This window comes from Strix aluco, chromosome 8, assembly GCF_031877795.1.
Source record: "Strix aluco isolate bStrAlu1 chromosome 8, bStrAlu1.hap1, whole genome shotgun sequence".
NCBI lineage: Eukaryota > Metazoa > Chordata > Aves > Strigiformes > Strigidae > Strix > Strix aluco.
The window spans coordinates 7,357,030-7,375,255 of record NC_133938.1 but is presented as its reverse complement, the minus strand read 5'-3'; the positions used below and the strand labels follow the sequence as shown (position 1 = coordinate 7,375,255).

At 36.7% G+C, this 18,226-nt stretch overlaps 1 protein-coding gene across 5 annotated transcripts in view; it reads left to right on the top strand.

The window, feature by feature from the left end:
- Window positions 1-18,226, top strand: part of ZFYVE9 (zinc finger FYVE-type containing 9) — a 62,558-nt gene that overhangs the window by 17,735 nt on the left and 26,597 nt on the right. For all 5 annotated transcript variants that reach the window (XM_074832033.1, XM_074832034.1, XM_074832035.1 and 2 more), the window contains 5 exons: window positions 4,891-4,995; window positions 5,772-7,849; window positions 12,744-12,843; window positions 16,793-16,969; window positions 17,303-17,472. In XM_074832033.1, the coding sequence (XP_074688134.1) occupies window positions 4,926-4,995; window positions 5,772-7,849; window positions 12,744-12,843; window positions 16,793-16,969; window positions 17,303-17,472 (2,595 nt within the window). In that variant the 5' untranslated portion in view covers window positions 4,891-4,925. The remainder of the gene's footprint in view (window positions 1-4,890; window positions 4,996-5,771; window positions 7,850-12,743; window positions 12,844-16,792; window positions 16,970-17,302; window positions 17,473-18,226) is intronic.

The window sequence follows — 18,226 nt, the reverse complement described above, 5'->3', positions numbered from 1 at the left end:
TGTTCAGAATACCATCTAATTTTAAGGCTTTTCTCTCCTTTACTTCTGTCTCCTTTCCTCCCCACTAATCAATTAAAGTTTGTCTTACGTCTAAATGCTATGATGACTAGGATAGTAGTTCTGGATACATATGACAGACATTCTAGTACACGCACCTTTATATTTAGATATTAGAGGAGAGTAGAGCATGTAAACTTGAAACGTAAGTTCTTAAGCTTTAGAGATGATGATGATAAATCCATGCTGTTGTATGATGAAGTTGCTAAGTAAAAGACAGAGTTTCTGAATTATGCATGATCTATGATCCAACGGGAGCTTGAAAATCATCCAATTGACAGGCTGCATGTTTTCATTCGATTTTTGCCGTGAAAGACAGGAGATGACTCTGCAATGGGTAACAAGTGATCTTGGGTTCTGGGCTTAGTGCACCAGTAAATGATAGCCATGGTATTCTTTTTTTTCGGATACAGAATTTAAAAAAACAATTTGCTATTTAATTTTTTTTTTTCATATAATTCATCTTTTCTGCCAAATATTTGCATGGAGGACTCTATTTTTGAAAAACCATCTTATGCTTTTCACCAGATTGGTGATTTGTGTTTCCTTTTCCTTGCACTGGCACAATATCCTCTTCTTCATATTGTTCGTCCCAATATATACTAATTTAGGAAGTGTCTCCTTTTTGGCAGCATACAGCTGAAATTACCATTGAAATTTCTTCCCAATTTGCTCGTGTTTTTTTTTCTCACTTTTCCAGAGTTTAAGTTGTGTGTTAGCTCATCAGCTTCTCTCCATGCCATGGCTTTGAAGAGTCGAGCAATACTAAAGAGTTTCACAACTATCAAGGATCCTTTAAAAGTGTCATTTCTACCTTTATACTAAGAGGAAGTTTGGGGCTAGAATAATTCTAAAACTGTTCCAAACTTTTATAGTGGTACCTGTGAGTTACAATCAAAGTTTCCAAAGACCTGTAAAGGAACGTTTCTTTTTATTTATGTTGGATATTTCATAAAAATACTCAAAATAAAATTCTAAACCACAAGGAAAATGGCTACCTGATTATTATAGCATGCTGTGTTAGAGAATTTTGTGTTTTCTGTTTTGATCTTGCGATGCTGGCTATGTAGAGTTGAAGTATTAGATCTCAAACTGTCAAAAACATAAGTTGCTGACAATGTGTTGGTCAAGAAGCATTGCAGGTATCCGGTAGGAACATGAGTACTCATCCTTCTTTTCTGTCAGGAAGAGGGCAGTAAGGACTTTTGTGGGTTTGACAGTGTGTTTTGCCCTTGGACAGAAACTTCTGGAAAAGCTTGAGGGGGGGTGTTGTGTTCTTTTAGACAATAATAATTATTTTAATATTAGACCTGAAGATTTGCAGCTGACCTTTTCTGAGAAAAATCTACTTGCATAGACAATGAGATCTCATTTAGAGTGGCTGTCAGCTTAGTGATTGTGAGTTTAAAAAGAAAAGATTCTCCATGTATCCTGGTACATCAGTAAGTGGAATAATAATATGATATAAAAGGTCTTTTCTCACTTTGGTTTGGAGTATGAGCATCAGTCTGCATTTTGGCTCATTGCATGTTTGTGCACCAGTATTTGAGCTTCAGAATTCATATGATTATGTGTATTTGTTTACACATAGTTCTCTCTACTTAGAATTTTTTAAAATATAGAAAAAGTCCTTCTGTCATATTGGACCAAGTTTAAACTCACAATTATTAGATATTTAATGTTAGGTAATACAGATGTTAATAAAATAATAATTTCAGAGAAATGCTATGAAGTATTAACCACACTGGGATTGTAAGGGAGTGGGAGCAAAATTTTAAGTTGTCTTCTTCATATGCCCTTTTTATTGTTAAACATATGGCCTTCTAAGTCTGAATATTCATATTCTTCTAATGTTACATGATGACTTATATAAACACTTAATATAAAATTTAAAAGCCAAACCCCGACTAAAGTTAGTAAAACTGATTATATTTATTATGAACTTCTAACACTGCTCTCTTTGGTTAAGCATATCTTATACCTGATTTGCATGACAAAAACCAGCTAATACAGGACTAAATTTAGGAAGTGTTAAGGGGCAGATGTGGTTTATATTCTACTTACTACAATGTGCATAAATTTAAGTTAGTTCTGAAGTTCAGTTGGGTGTTGAAGTTATGAATGGTCAGGTCTGAATTTTTCTAAACATTTGAAAGTTAACACAGAATTAAAATGCAGTCGTCCAAAGAGTTACTTAAAAACATGTTTTCAGTAACTATATAAACAGCATAGCATTCCTTCCCCATCAACTTGCTTGTCAGTAGTCATTATCTTCTCTAAAATAAGCAAAGCAAACAAATCAATGCTTGTAGTCTATTTCTTTGGGGTCACCCATATTGCAGAGTTTGTGTTTATGGCCTAGCGAATGCCTTGACTGGGTGCCCTTTTTCACTATGAGAGCACATGGAAATCTGAGTGTGGTGTCTTCAGACATCATCACAGTTTAACTCTTGAACACAAAAATTTTGTATGATGCTTTTCAGTCTTGCAGTGCTTCATTGACAAACACTCTTTGCATCATTGACCTTAGTAGTAGGACTTTGCCTGGCAATAATTATTCACATCTTCATCAAATGTTTGCTAGACTGGAATATTATCATTATAATGTAAATTAAATACATTATAAATGTATTTGGATGTGAAATTATATGGTATTTTGTACAAAATAGTCTTACTATAGTGAGTTAATGTTGGTTGATGTTTAGAACTCTGAATGGAAAAAAAAAATTCAAGCAAAATATTCATTGGGACAGATTCTAATTAACTTTTCAATAGTTGATGTTTACTGAGCTGGTAAATATGCTTTCTATTAAAGGAGTTGAAATGAGGTGAAGAGAAAGGTTTCAGAGAACCTCCAAACTCTTACAGTTTGGATGTAGTTTGAGTGAATTTAGTATTTGTATGTCTAAGGAGAAGCATCTGCTTTTCAAAATTATGTTGGTTTAATTGAAATGTGTGTAGTAAATGTAATTGTTTCAGTTAAAAATGGTGTGAAAAATTTTTGATACAGTGACTTGGTGGGCAGATTGGATAACTCGGGAAGACCTTGCAGTAGGTATCTAAGGGATCAAAGAGTACACTCTGTCACAGTTAGAGGTCAGAACCTGGCTTTTGGTAGAGAATATAAAGTGTTGACTTCTGAAATGCAAGCTTTGATCAAGGTGGCCAGCTTCTCCATTGCATATGTGATAATCTGTGTTTAGTAAATGATATGGCCAATCATCTATTTTCCTTGCAAAAGGAGTTTGTTTAAAATTCCAGAACAGAGGACAAAGATGGGAGTTTGTAAGGTGACAAGTCTAGTTTATCTCTGAATTTCTTTGCAAAATAGTCTTTTCTTGGGTGATGCTTATTGCAACTTTTAAGTTGTCATTACATGAATTTTCTTTAAAATTGGCTTTTGTGTAAATCTTTAAAACATGATTTATCTGATTATATTAAACAGCAGTGTATTTATGTTGTAACATGATCATCTTTTAAAAACAGCATGAGTCAAATTTGAGGTCAACCTTAAAAACTTGAACTCTGCATTTTGTAATATTTTAATACACGATCTTTTTGTACCAGTAACCTTATCGTAGCTGTTTCCCACAATAAATACAAAACTGCATTTAATGTTGTAGTAATTGAAATAAAACTGGCTGATGTTTTCCTCAAATCTAGATACTATGGGGGTGATGTTCAAGTAAAGTATAGTTTTAAACTGGAAACTTCTCTGACATGTTTGTGTCTGTTGTATCTCTAGTGTAAAAGAGCAGGTTTTTAATTGAGCTGGAGTCTAGCTGTCAGGTCTAACACTGTTTCTTCCTACAAAACAAGGTTCTCACCCTCTCCTCCTCCATTTCCTTAATTCACAACATTGAAAGACAACTCTGAAGAGAATAAGGCTGTTTTGGATGATGTTCAGAGAACAGATCAAATCAAGGTCTCTCTTTATGGTATATAGGTTATGGCACACATTTCTCAGTGAAAATGTCTTTGCTGGTAGTGAATGTTTTTGAAAAATGAATCAGGGTGTCTTGTTGCTACAAGCCTTTGGTAGCAAGAAGACCATATTCCTACTGTTAGGGTGAAAATGTTACTTATTATGCGAAGTTGTAGAAAGTAATGACTTAGGGTTGTTGTTTTTTGTTTTTTTTTTTTTTTTCTCATTGCTCCCTTGTCATCTTCATGTCTAGCCTGAGAGTATTTTCTTTTGATGAGGCTATTTACTTCTGTGCCTTTTGCTAGCTTTCCAGTGCCTGCCTTTCAGGGAAACAAGGATTATTAAAGCAGGCATTTTAAGAGCTAGCACAATTCAAGTAACACCCATTAAGTCCTTTAACAACTTTTACAAGTATGAATCTTTGAAGCATCTCTGGGAAATGAGGAGTGACACAGAATACTGCTAGCCTAGTATACCTAAAAAATCATAAGCATAGTGAGTTTAAACTACTTGTTCAAAGCCACATGAGCTAATCGGTGGTAGCATGGAACTGAAAGCCGGATCTTCAGATTGTGGTTGGCCGCCTGGTTCTCTAGACTGTTATTTTCTGACTGGTGTTGGAGCAGTTTTGCTCTCACCATTATGGTGATCCTGATGGTTAGACATTTTAATATGGGAGACTGGAGGTAATAAAATCCAAGGCCAGTTTGGGGAGGTTGTTAATCTGAATTAAGCAAGTTTAAGCACACAAATAATTTTTATTCTTGGAAAATGCTTTTTATTTATGTATGTAAAGTATGTAAAATTTGATTTACAAAGGACTTCTTTTCCCCTTAAATCATGGCAATATGTAGTGGAACACTGCTGACTGAAGGTTAAATATCTGATTGTAATTTGTTCTCTGGCAGGTTCAGACAAGAATCTGGTGGTCTTTCCCTGACAAATGGAGAACTATTTCCAAGCAGAGGCATATAACCTCGATAAGGTTTTAGATGAATTTGAGCAAAACGAAGGTGAGTCATATTGAACAAGATTGTAGATGTACATTAGATGTATTTTACAGAGAGCACCATTGAAGAGGGAGAGATCTTTGATTCCCTTTTTGGTTTTGAGTTGCAAATTAATCTCAGAACTTGCAAGAAAAATCTGTCTTCAGTATTTTTTAGTAGTATTCTCTTCTGTTTCCATGCTTCTTGTTTACTTTTCTAAAATTTCTCACTCCTTTAATAGCAAAGCTTCCATACACTTTTTAAAGAAAGGTTTTGTGAAGCTTAATCTCAGTGGCAATATTTTAATCATTTATTTTAAACAAATCAGGCAAAATTTTTTTAAGCTTCTTTTGCAGTTTTGGGAGACTCAAGCATAGAAATGTTTTATTAGGTCACATAAATCATATAATGGAAAGTTGTAATATTTGAAGTATTAAATTTTTTGCTTAGTCTAATTGCTACTTCTGTGCTGTCAAGGAAGTTGAACATTTTATGGGAGTGGAAATCTTTCTAGGGATTTCTAGCTGTCTAAAGTATATTAATCAATAGTTTAAAGCTGCTTGTGCAAATTCAACCTGATACTAATTGGTGTAGCTCTAAACTTCTTGAGTTCCAGAAACATTATGCAATTACACTACTAATGGTTGATCAAGGATGTTAGTTATGGCAGATGTGTTGTACTGTTGTGCCCATACTTGAACATCTCTACATTTATATTTGGGGCATTCTAATGCAACAGAGTTAATAGAACCTGTAGCTTTAATGGGACAGTAAGTTCTCTTATTTAAACACTTTTTCAGATGCTGCTGTTTCACCTACACTATTGGGTGCAAAGTGGAATCAGATTCTAGATCCGCCTTCTCGTCGTCTGTCATTTAACCCGACCGTGGCCAATGTGAATGAAGCTCCAACTCCTAATGAATGTCAACAGAGATTAAAGTCTTTTTCCTTGTCTCATTCAGTGACTACACCAACAGGAGGAGGGGATCACTGTGCTAATGGAAAGGATTTTAGCATAAGCCCAGAGACCCCAGTCATGTGGATTGATGATCAGGCAGCAGCTGACGATCAATTAATTAAAAGAAATAGTAATCAGGATGATCAGTATAACACTGTGGAAACAGGAGAAAAGAAATGTGGAAATACAGCTTGCTTGCCAGAGGAGAAAAATGTACTAGTGGTGGCAGTCATGCATAACTGTGACAGAAGAACACTACAAAGTGGCGATTTGCTGGATTGTAAAAATTACAACAGTCAGTCCCTAATGGACACTATTAGCTTTACACTGGATAATGAAAACCGACAGAGTGATCAGTTTAGTGTTACTGTAAATGGATCCACGGAAAAAGATACAGATACAGAAAAGCAAGTAAATAGGCTGCGCACTGAAGATGACTCTATAAGTCATTTGATTAATGCTTCATCTGAAAGCCTGACTGTTGCATGCCCCTCCTCTCGATTAAAGGATGATTTTAATATGAGTAAAGATTCACTGTTTTCAGAAGCTACAACTACAGGGATTAATGCAGTGACTCGCTTACAGAGACCAGTTGATGGTACCGATAAAATGCAAGAAAACTGTGTATCAGTTGAAAATTTTACTAGTAAAGCCATTTCTCAGAGAACAGATCTAGAAGCTAAAAACTCTTCTGGTTCAAGTAATGGAAGCTTAATCATAGAACAGGAAACAACCCAACAGTTACAGTCTAGGCTACCTGGGCTCACTGAAACTTGTCAACCGAACGTGGCTGGAAGTGGCAATTACAAGGAACGTGTTGCAGAACATTTTGCCCCTGAGGACATTAGTGCCACTGAAAGCGAAGTCATTGAATGTGATAAAAATCTTGGCACAACGGAATTGCTCAGCATGGCAGAATGTTACCCTGAATCTCAGGAGATGACTAATTGGGAACTGACAAAGTTGAATGAGATGAATAATAACCAAACTCTGGGAGAGAATGAAAGACTTTTGCAGATGAAACAGCCTGATGAGGCATGTAGTAATAGTAAAGAAGGTGGAGATGGGGTGATGGAGGCAGGCATAGACTTAAAAGGGACTGGAATAGATGAGCTTGAAGGGTCCAGTCTCTCTGATGTGATGGCTACATCAGCAGCAAGCTCGCTGTCTAATGGTTGTGATTCCTATGGAATGCAGAACCCAGTTGTTGCTCATGTTCCAAAGACTTTACCCTCCAAGGAAGACTCAGTAACAGAGGAAAAGGAGATAGAGGAGAGCAAGTCAGAATGTTACACTAATGTTTATGAACAGAGAGGAAATGAGACCACAGAAAGGAGCGGTCTTATTTTAAACAGCACTGGTGACCACATAAAGAAAAATTATTTACATAATCTTTGTAGTCAGGTTTCATCCATGCAAGGGCAAACTTCACCAAAACCAGTGACTAATCTGCAATCTATCAGTGTTCCTTTTGGTGGTGCAAGACCTAAACAACCTACAAATCTTAAACTGCAGATTCCGAAGCCGTTATCGGACCACTTACAAAATGATCTCGTTCCCCCAAATTGTGGAGGTAGTAGTAAAAACAAAAATGTCTTTGGTAAGACACAGTTAGGGGATACAGCAGACGCATTTCCTGGTGAAACATCTTCAAATGCCTCTGTTACTGATACTAATGGGGAACATTTGGAAGAGTATGAATCTGGAGTCTCTAGTAGTCCGTGCCTTGCAGTAGCCCCAGATAGTCCAGATAACGATCTCAGAGCTGGTCAGTTTGGAGCTCCAGCCAGAAAGCCTTTTACGACTTTGGGTGAGGTGGCTCCAGTTTGGGTTCCAGATTCTCAAGCACCAAACTGTATGAAATGCGAGGCCAGATTTACATTCACCAAAAGAAGGCATCATTGCAGAGCTTGCGGGAAGGTAAGTTCACATTTTGTGAGTAAGCTCAAAGCACCCTTTTTTTCTGATACAGCACAAAATCAAATCAGAGGACTTTCTAAGCCACTGGCTATAGATACCTGTGACATCTCTTCCTAAAAAGCCGTGTTTGATCTGTGAAGGAACAAAAGGAGTTTCTAAGCTCTAACCTATTCAGGGTTCTAATAGAGAGTAACTAATTGTTATTTATAACCGAAAGAATTATTAGCCTGTGTGAGCACTGTATTTGTCGATTACAGCAAACACCACCATTGGATTCATGTCGAACTGCTATAAAATGGCTAAGTGCAGGAAACTAGTTTGTAGAAATTACTGCATCAATAATCCCGTTAAAGATACTGAAGCATATTGATGTGAATTGGAAGTCTGCTGTTGAATTGCTAGCATTCCTGCCCGTTTAGATGGCTGATCAACTCTGTTCTTTTAAGTCTTCTTTACTAACTTCTTAAGAACATGGATTTTCTCCTGGGAAAAAACAGTAAATTATCTGTAACCTGATGTATGTACACATGGTGAGAAATTTTGTAATGAAGACAACTAAAACATGATTTCTGTATCATTTTGCATTGTGTAAGAAATATTTTATTGTTAACTTTTTTTTGGAGTTTTATATATGTGCCATCTAGGTCCACATAAATTCTTACATGGCAAGTTTATGGTAAATGATTAGCTTGTAAAGTATTTTCGAATATCTTGTTACTGAAATACAAGTCAGTGGCACATGGGAAGTAGGAACTTAAGAAGAAAATATGATTATTCAAAGGCACTAAACTAACACTGTTGTCAAGTAGATACTGATGAATATTTTTAAGATGAAAAGAAATACTAAAACACACTGAAAAATAGAGGAAAAAGTAACTGGTTCATTTAGGCCCTATCCAAAGGTTTCCAAGTTGATTGAAAGACCTCTTGGCTGCTATGGGCGGTATCTTTTGCTGCCAGAAGAGTGCAGGGAAGCAGAATGACCTGAACGAAGGACCTAATAGAAACAAATATTTCTGGAAAGCTCAAACCCTTATGCCATCTGTTTCTGGAAGCAGCCTAGCAGAAAACCCAGGCTTGCTCCTCTGTAATGGACTACATATGTGTCCCATTTGTCCCTTTAGTAACCAAAATGCACAGCACTCAGTCTCTTCACTGAAACACCAGATAAGTAGATTTTATTCAAATTTGATTTTGAGACATGCTGCAAAATCTTTCCCAGGACACTTTTAAAAGCTAAGCAGACGTTCATTGTGTACTGGTCCAGGATTTCCAGTTGCTTGCTTCTGCACATCCTCTTGCAGGTTGGTTGCAGTGGAAGTCCTGCTGTGGAGCTAGTAACCACAGGTGATCAGTAAGTGTCATACGAGGTACATGCCTACCTTTTGTGTACCTTTTGGTTAATATCAAAAGGCTCAATCTTTTTCTCATTGCACTTAAGGAGAATCTGTAAAGCATATAAGTTAAAGGAACGCCCCTCATTTTAGCTTTGATATATTAACTTATACTGTCAGTTATTTAGGTAATTCTTCTGTTTTTTATGAGTTTAACAAATATGACTACAATTTTCTCTTACAGTAATGTTTTCTGTTTGTGTTTTAAACAAGTTCATTGCTTGGATTTAATTACTTCCCTGTAATGACTGAAGCCCTGAATTGCACAAATGAGAAGCAGAAAATGAAAATATCTGTAAACAAAATGGATAAAACATGCACAGATAGAGCAAGGCCAAAAATGTATGTGGTTTTTTTTTTTCCTTTTTTTGTTTAAACTACTGAAGACAAGCCTTGAGAAGAACAACCAGCATTGTTTCGGATGATATGTGTGAAATGGCTAAAATAAAAGGTCCCTCTGCTCTGTAGACAAACTTATTTCTTAGATGTGAAGAATACATCACATACTAGTATTTAATATTCTCAGAGTGTTAGAATAATCCTCAGAATGGCTTGTTTCTAGAAGCTTTTGTTAGCTAATGTTGTCTGGGCCAAATTTGCACATGTGCAGCCAGAAGATGTGGCAGAAGATGCTGCTATTTCATGCCTTCTTATGTTATTTTCTTTAGAAAAAAGCACTCATTAATAAAAGCTAAGAATCAGTATAGGTCAAATAATACTTAGCACTTACTGCAAATTGCTTTACAACACTTAATTCCTGTATGATTCCGGGAGGAAGGAGAGCAAAGGCTTTGATGGGCAAGCTCTGTAGTGGCTTGAGAGAGCTGTTCTCAGCTGTGTGCTCTTGCTTTCTGGTTAAGATAACCATCCCCAAAGCAAGTCCTGCTGACCATGTGCCTGTGGTGTAGGTAACTACTGAATCACAGTGATGCTTCCACTGTTTCTATTAAATGTATGAATCTCATTTAAAGAATTGGGGAGATAGTGTCTTCAGCTCTTGCAGTTAATTGTTTCAGGGGAAGTCATGGGACTAAATATTTTTGAACACAAGCTTTAGCACAACAGTTTCTTTTTAAGCTTTATTAGGATCATGACAAATCACTGTAGTAGGGATAAATGTGTCTGTTTCAGTTGAGTGGCACCTGGGACGTCTGTCTCAGGTTTTAATTTCAGGATAATAATTGCAAAATTAATGGAAGATATGAACCTCAGGGGAGTGGTAGAAAGTAATACACTTACAGTAAATTTTGAATTAAAATTAAGAGCCTGAAGAATGTGTATGAACACATTCATAAATTTTACTTTATGCATTTTCTGTTGTCAGATGAAACAATCATCCTTGATAGGAAAACCAGAAAATTTGTATGTCATCTTTTTACTGACAACCAAAGCTATATTTTTCCACTAAAATATAAAAAAAATCACCAAACCCCCTAGCAACTAATGCTTTAACAACTCCCAGTGAACCTGAAAACCCTAATAACATAATACCTGAAAACCCTAATAACATAATACCTGAAAACCCTAATAACATGAAAACTTGCTTTGACGCTGCTCTGTTACTTTTTTGTGGCATGATGTACTGAGATAATGACTTGGTGGTTGTTAATAACAAGACTGAATTGTCAGCTGTGCTAGATTGTGTTCTTCCTCTGCATTACTACTGTTAGAAGGCTGATGTAGCCTAAGAGAGGAGGTGTAGAAGTTCTGTCATTGCTTCTATTTTATCTTTTAATATCTAGATCATTGCACTTGGGAGCTTTGTGGAATGTACGTGTTGTTTTGATAAAGGGTCCTAAATTAGATATTAATTTGTGTTGGTCCTTCATTTATGGTTGAAGACATTGATTTTTCCATGTTCAATACTGAACTTTTGACTAGAAGTTTCTCCTAGAGAACCAAAATGATGTCAAAGTCTCTAAAATGCGCTGTGATGTTATTATTAATATTCCCTAGAATGCTTGCAAATTGGGTTAAGGTGTAAATGCAGAAATCAGACTTTTAAAGTACATTTGCCTTTTTTTTTTAAAAGGTTTTCTCATATGCAAAAGGGTTGGTTTTATTTTTGCATGACAACGCCAGTGTATACACACTTATATTTTGTTTCTGAAATATTTAAATTGACATAGATAGGAAACATTAAAACTGGTTGAAATGAGAAAGGGTGAGCTCTTCCTTCTTCACATTTGATTTTCAGCTCTCATGGTGAACTCAGAGCTTATTTTATATGTGCTTGTTTTAAACATTTACTACTAAAAGACTGCAAAGGTAACAGGCTGCAAAGTGGTTTTAATTTGGTGTGATCTTTAACTTGGTTGAAGTTTAGTTAGGCTTACATATATATGAGAATCCTATGTATTTTGTTACGTATTTTGTGACGTTACCTTTCTGTATGAAATGGATGTTCATCAGTATCTTCATGTCACCTGAACAGTAACCCTGAGGAAATACTGTTTTTTTTAAATAAATAAAATATTATTATTTAAAACAAATAAGAAATCATTAGGGCACCCTGATTTGTCTGTTCTGCAGGATTTTGAGATTGCAATTGCTATTGTAGGATCATATCTGCATGCAAGTGTTTGTTTTGGTGCACAAGCCATGCTCATGTTTTATGGTTTTGCTTGTCTGGAGGAAGCCTCAAGACTGTTTCCTGCCCAGGACTGGGGAATTGTTAGAGCTGGTTCAGGTGAGAAGCGTTAGCAGTGCAACTGCATCTCCGCAGCAGGTTGTCCTCCCGGGAATTTTGCACCGGGTCCCCCTTAGCAGCCAGTATGCGAAAAATGCAGTTCCTGATTTCTCTCCAGTGTTGTGATGCTGTAGTGTTTGTAATCATGTAAATATGAACTTTCTTTTTTTTTTTTATATGCGTATAAATGGAACAAGATTTCCTTGCCGTACCAATGTCATTCAGCTTTTTTAAATGTCGTGTTTTATATGTTGAACACTTAAAACATTTTGATACTTCACTGTTCACCTAAGTCTCAACTGAGGAATAGGTGGTTATATATGAAGAGATTAAATAGCTAGAGATGCTAATATAGATGAATTGCCCTACTGCAAATAAAAAATGACCCATTTGAATTAATCTGTGCCATAGCAATCTCTTATCTAGAGAAAACTTGTGCATTTAAACATAGTTGATTCTAGAGAGTACTCATGCTTTTTCTAAGACTGAAATTAAGTCCCAAATTGTTAATTCTGTGAGGGATTGTAAAATGATAGGAACTTATTAACCCATTGTCATTTATGCCAAACATATTTTAAAACACCCCAGTGCAGTATCAGGACAACATGCATTTATGTGTTCCATATTCATCAGGATTAGTAGGAAAGGCACCCTGGGCAGGTAGTAGTCACTGTGGCTTTAATGGGAAAATACTGATAATTTACCTCCTTATTTTGCATGTCTAGAGCTTTACAGATATTCTCTTGTCTGAATTCATCAGCTCATCACATGTTTTTGAACAGCACTTAAGTTATTTCCCCTTTGGTTCCAGGTTTTTTGCGCAGCATGCTGTAGCCTGAAGTGCAAGTTGCTGTATATGGATCGAAAGGAAGCTAGAGTGTGTGTAATCTGCCATTCAGTACTAATGAATGGTAAGTGGAAAAAGAATCTGAGATGCAGCGCTTCACTGGCTTTGTGTTTAGCTGCAGCAACGCTATTTTAAAATATAAAAATCAGAATACTTTATTTGTATGGGTAAGTATTCTAAAACAGCAAGGGCCCTTGAAAGGTCAGTGTGGAATCCCTGTGGAGAGTGGGAATTCCTAAAATAAATATGATTAACAAAGGGTGAAAACTGGTAAGGTTGCAATAAGTTTGAAAGCTTTCATTTGTGAGTACTATACTAGGATTGTAGGAACTGTGATTTTTGGTGGTGTTTTTGGTTTTTTTGTTTTTAATTCAGGAGCCTACTCTCTGTCCTTTGGTGCCTGAATAGATAACCTGTTACACTTTTGTATGGGATGCCAAAGAGAAGAGTAATGCAGCTGTGCTTCTTCTCGATTATGCACTGTAGGAAATTGGGAAAGTGGTATTTATCCCACAATTAATCCAACTCTTCTTCCTCCTTAACTCCAAAACTGTGGACAGCTGAGTTTGTCTTATTGCTTGGGGCACATAACTGGAGAGTCTGTCAAACCCAGGATGGTGCTGTGGCTGAAAGCCTGATGTGAACATGGGACATGTGAGAAGAGGTCACAAGTAGTTATGAAGTTAACAAGTAGAGCAAACAAGAAGTTGCATTACCTCTGCTTGGTGTAAGGAAAGACTCTGTTTGATTTTGACCAAAGGGCCATGGAATCTATTCTGTATTTTGTCCTTTGTAGTATTAACACTTTCGATATGTGGTATAAATATGGGCAAACACAGAGTATTCCTCCTGCTGTATCTTGAGGCCCTGAAAATTTCAAGAACTTCCTGCGCTGACAGTTGCCTTTGGGTGATTGTGCTGTCCAGTTGACTTTAAGTCCATGACACTGAGACAGCTGGTGCTGTAAGACTCAACGTTCAGTTTTTATGTCTTGAATTGAGAAGGTAGAAACATTGGATTAGGTTGAGAGAGAATCCATGTGAGTGCTTAAATCATAAGAAAGCCTGTCTCATCATGAGAAATTCTAGGCGCTCTGTCTGGTTTATTAATGGAAAGGTGAATAGGTGACTTGATCTTGGGGTATAAATATATATCTGGATAACAGAAACTTGATGACAGAAGTTACTGCAATTGTAGAGGATGGTCTGACAGGTGCACTCTAACATGTAGTAGGTAGAAAGAGAAGTCAGACAAATTCAGGTTTTAAATGCAAACTTTTAATCATTAGAATAACTAAGTATTCTGATAATTATTGAACAGTTAGCATGGAATCTCCATTGCTGCAAATGTTTAGTTAAACTTTGGAGACCTTGATAAAAGATTGTTGCTGTAGTTTTAACCAAGAATTAGTTAGGAAAATTCTGTTTTATGTCAGCATTCAAGCAAGGTAATTTTGATGGTATCTTTACTGTATAGTAGATTATTTGCGCTACTGTTTCCAGAAAGCTCTGTTAATTTGTTGAGCATCTAACTAAACTTAGAAGCTCATAGCTTTATTTTTTTCTCCAGAGAAGTTAAGTATTATGCAGGTTCGTTGGAAGTAACTGAGTGCTTAGTCTTGAGATGAGCATCCAAAATTAGTAGCCAGTCTCTGCTATTAAACAGAAATAATTTTCTTCTGTTTCAAAAAAATTAAAGATTAATCAGTGTGCAGTGGTAGGTTTTAATTATTAATAATTCTTTACTGTAGGCCAAATGTGTAAGGTGACAGGAAATTGTAGGTTGTAATATCTAGAAATTAAAACCGAGTCCTGATGATGACGTTGAAGGGGTGCTAAAACTTTAAATTCTGAGATGGAGAAATTAACACATTTCAAGGTGTACAAGAACAAGGAAATACACATACACCTGGCAAAAGACAGCTGGCTCCTTTTGGTGGTGAGTAGGATTTGTTTTCATCAGGGGGGAAGGGAAGAATCTGAAAATATTTCAGTTGAAACTAGAAGTGTTCTTGTAAAAAGGCATAATAAAATTGATCATATTATAATGATTTCCTTTTAAAAGCCTTTCTGTCCTGTTGCCAGGATGGATACACATTAATGGCAGTGAACAGTGACACCACTGCTTGGTTTATTATCGGGACAGTGCTGCCTTATGTGTACTTAGGTGTACTTGTCCTGGGCTACCTCTCTGTTCCTATCCCTGCTGCAGTGCTTTGTGATGATGCTTCTGGTTAGTGGTTAGTTAACCTGTAGCCTGATCATATCTGATCTCTCCTGATCCTTGCAGTTTCTTTCTCAGTACAGGTTTGGGGTTTTTTTCCACTCAGTGCAGCAGGTTAAGCATTAAGCTTTGCATAGTCTTGGAACAGGGGTAGGAATTGCGCTTTAAAAGTGGTTACTTCATTTGGTTGCTCTGTATCTGGTTTGTGTTTCACTGGGGTGTGGGGAGAGGGCTGTATGTTTTCTGGCACTTTGCCATGTCCAGGCTATGTGTTTAATAAGTTTCCAACACTATTTTTACTGTATTTTCAATTGGTAGATATGCTGAGTTGGCACTTTGCTTGATTTAGAGAAGACTTGAAAAATGTTCTTTTCCCATGACGAAATGACTTTTCTAATAAAGGGATCCTAGAAATGTAACTTTTCTTTGTGCATTTTTAACACTTTCTTCTTTCAGGACCTATACTCTAAATGAATACAGAATTGCTGTTAAAAAAATGCTTAATCTTCTCAAATGGAAATGTCAATACCTTTTCCATTGGCAGGCTTTTCACGCTATTGGTTTTGCACCTTGATGAGAGGAAGCAGGAGGGGTTTATGTTCTATTGTGTTCTGTTTGGGTGTTTTTTTGTCTTGTTATTTTCACCTTGGTTTTCTGACAAGTCATAGCCAAAGGAACCCAAAGATGTACATGATTTATTGAGGCTTTATAGCTGCTCTGAGAGCTTAGGTGACATGGTATTTATGCCTGACTAGAGGAATGCATTTATTTGTAACATACTAATGTGGTTGAAGATGCAAGCACACATACGAATTTTCTGGTACCTTGCATAGTTACAAGCCTTCCTACAGATGAAAAAAAGTACTGTGGAGATATGGTCTGTTTTACTCACTAGAGGAGAGATTTCCCTGTGATGGGTGTTGTTGACAAAAGTTTGATGTATTATTGTTTGGGGAGTTGAATTAAGGCTGAAGTCATGCCTTCATAATTAATAGCATAAAGGATTTTTTTATAGTTAAGAATACAGATTGTTGATCTGTACTGATCTGCCCTGGATATAAAGAAATGCAAGGTGCTTTTTCTCATATACAAAAGATAAATCCGCTTAAGTGTCCTGTAGGTTATAAAACATTTGTAATAGGAATGTCCATCTGTCCATACAGTGTGATAAATATACGTATATGTAAGAATTGAGTGTTTTCAGTTAAATCTTTGAAGAGGAAGGAAAATGAAGCATGAGGAACTAAGTGTCATTCAGGTCAAGTGTATTTTTATAATTTTCAGAAAATATTTCTATATGAACTGATATATTTATTGCACAGGGCCAGTGTTGTTTCTTCTCCTGCTATGGATTTTCTTGCTTAATTACAGTCTCCTGTATTTGTTAATGTGTTAATATATGTGTTACATATTAACACATGTAAGTGGGCATAGAATCTGACACAACTCTACCCTGTTACTGCTTATACTGTTTCAAATGTATTTTAAAACCCAGTTTTGAATCATGCAGGAGAAGGTGGAAATAACCCTATATTGAGCGAAAGAGAGATTGGGCTAGTTTTAACATGTTTTCATTTAAGTATCCGAACAGCAGGGCCTGTCCTGTGTTTTGTATGCCAAACTGTCTGCAATGAGGATGTGTCAATACTTATTTTGTAACTAAAGGAAGAGCGATGGTCTTTGGAAGGTGGCAGGGTCCATACCTACAGCAGCTGAGAACTTAACAGAGTGTTTTGGACTGTTAGATACCTTCTTCTCTGTTCATGTTTCTTGTTCTTTGTTTGCTTTAGCTCAAGCCTGGGAGAACATGATGAGTGCCTCAAGCCAGAGTCCTAACCCTAACAATCCTGCTGAATACTGTTCTACTATCCCTCCTTTGCAGCAGGCTCAGGCCTCTGGCGCCCTGAGCTCTCCGCCTCCCACTGTCATGGTACCTGTGGGAGTTTTAAAGCATCCTGGAGCAGAAGGTAAGAGTACTTCCTTTTTCTTTCAATTTACCTGCAGTGAGAATTCGGAAAGAATATCTGCACTTCATCCATTCCAAATACTCTAGCTAATGCCAGTTGTGATATTCCTGCCCTCAGTAGGAACATCAGGTTTTTAAGGACAAGTAAGCTATTTTCAGCAGATGTGTTTATACCTGATGCTGCCATAGGGAATGCACTAGATGATGTCTTAAGTCCCTTCCAGTCCACAATTCTCTGTTTATTAATTGTTTCCATTTTACTCTTCTGTGCTCAAATTTTCCAGTCAATGTTGCTGTGAGATCTTAAATCTTATTTTTTTTATGTTCTCTCTAGTGGCTCAACCTAGAGAACAAAGGCGTGTTTGGTTTGCTGATGGGATATTACCCAATGGAGAGGTTGCTGATGCAGCAAAATTGACAGTGGCTGGGACAACTTCCACAGGAACCTTAGCAGTGTCGCATGATCCATCAAAGCCTGTGACCAACAACACTTTATCAGCAGAAGTAAGGAAGTGTCATGCTATTCACTGCTCAAAATACCGTGCTTGCTTTGGTCATGAATAGTGTATTAGCTTCCATGGTGATTTTCGTTAGACTGATCTAGGAAATCAGTTGAGGCTTGTCTTAGTATGTTGTATAGCAAGTGTCCTCAATTATTTTAATGTTTGCAGAGTGCTGAAACAACCATGTATTTTTAACTGAAACAAACTATTATGGGGCAGAGCACTAAGCAATGTTTGAAGTCTGTGTGCTAGGTGGTTTCCAACTGTACAGCCTGTGTATGACGGATATTTGTGTAATGCATGTTTTAAAAAAGCTGAGTCATGGTCAATGAAGAGTTTGAAACAATAAGATTGTCACAGCACAAAGCAGAAAAATACTTTGACGCTTCTCATAAAATGATGTATGCAGGAAAGTGCAGATATAATTTAACAATGTTAAGTCCACCATACCCTGTGTGAGTGGAGCTGAGACTTTGCAAGAAGTTCAGCTGGGCATAGCTACATTTAGATTTTGTAAAGGAATGGATATGTGTGGTGCTAGAGAAAGGAGATGAAATCTCTGTCTAAGCAGGCTCTTTAGTAATAGTTCACATACAGGAGTCATCACATGATCATCTATTGTTAAAGAGACAAAATACTTGGTACTCCTGCTTCTCTAGCAGATACAGACTCCTTCACCTACATCTAGTAATCTAGTCAGCCAGCTCTTACATTTTTATCATTATTACTTTTTTAATGTTGTCCTTTCTTATTGT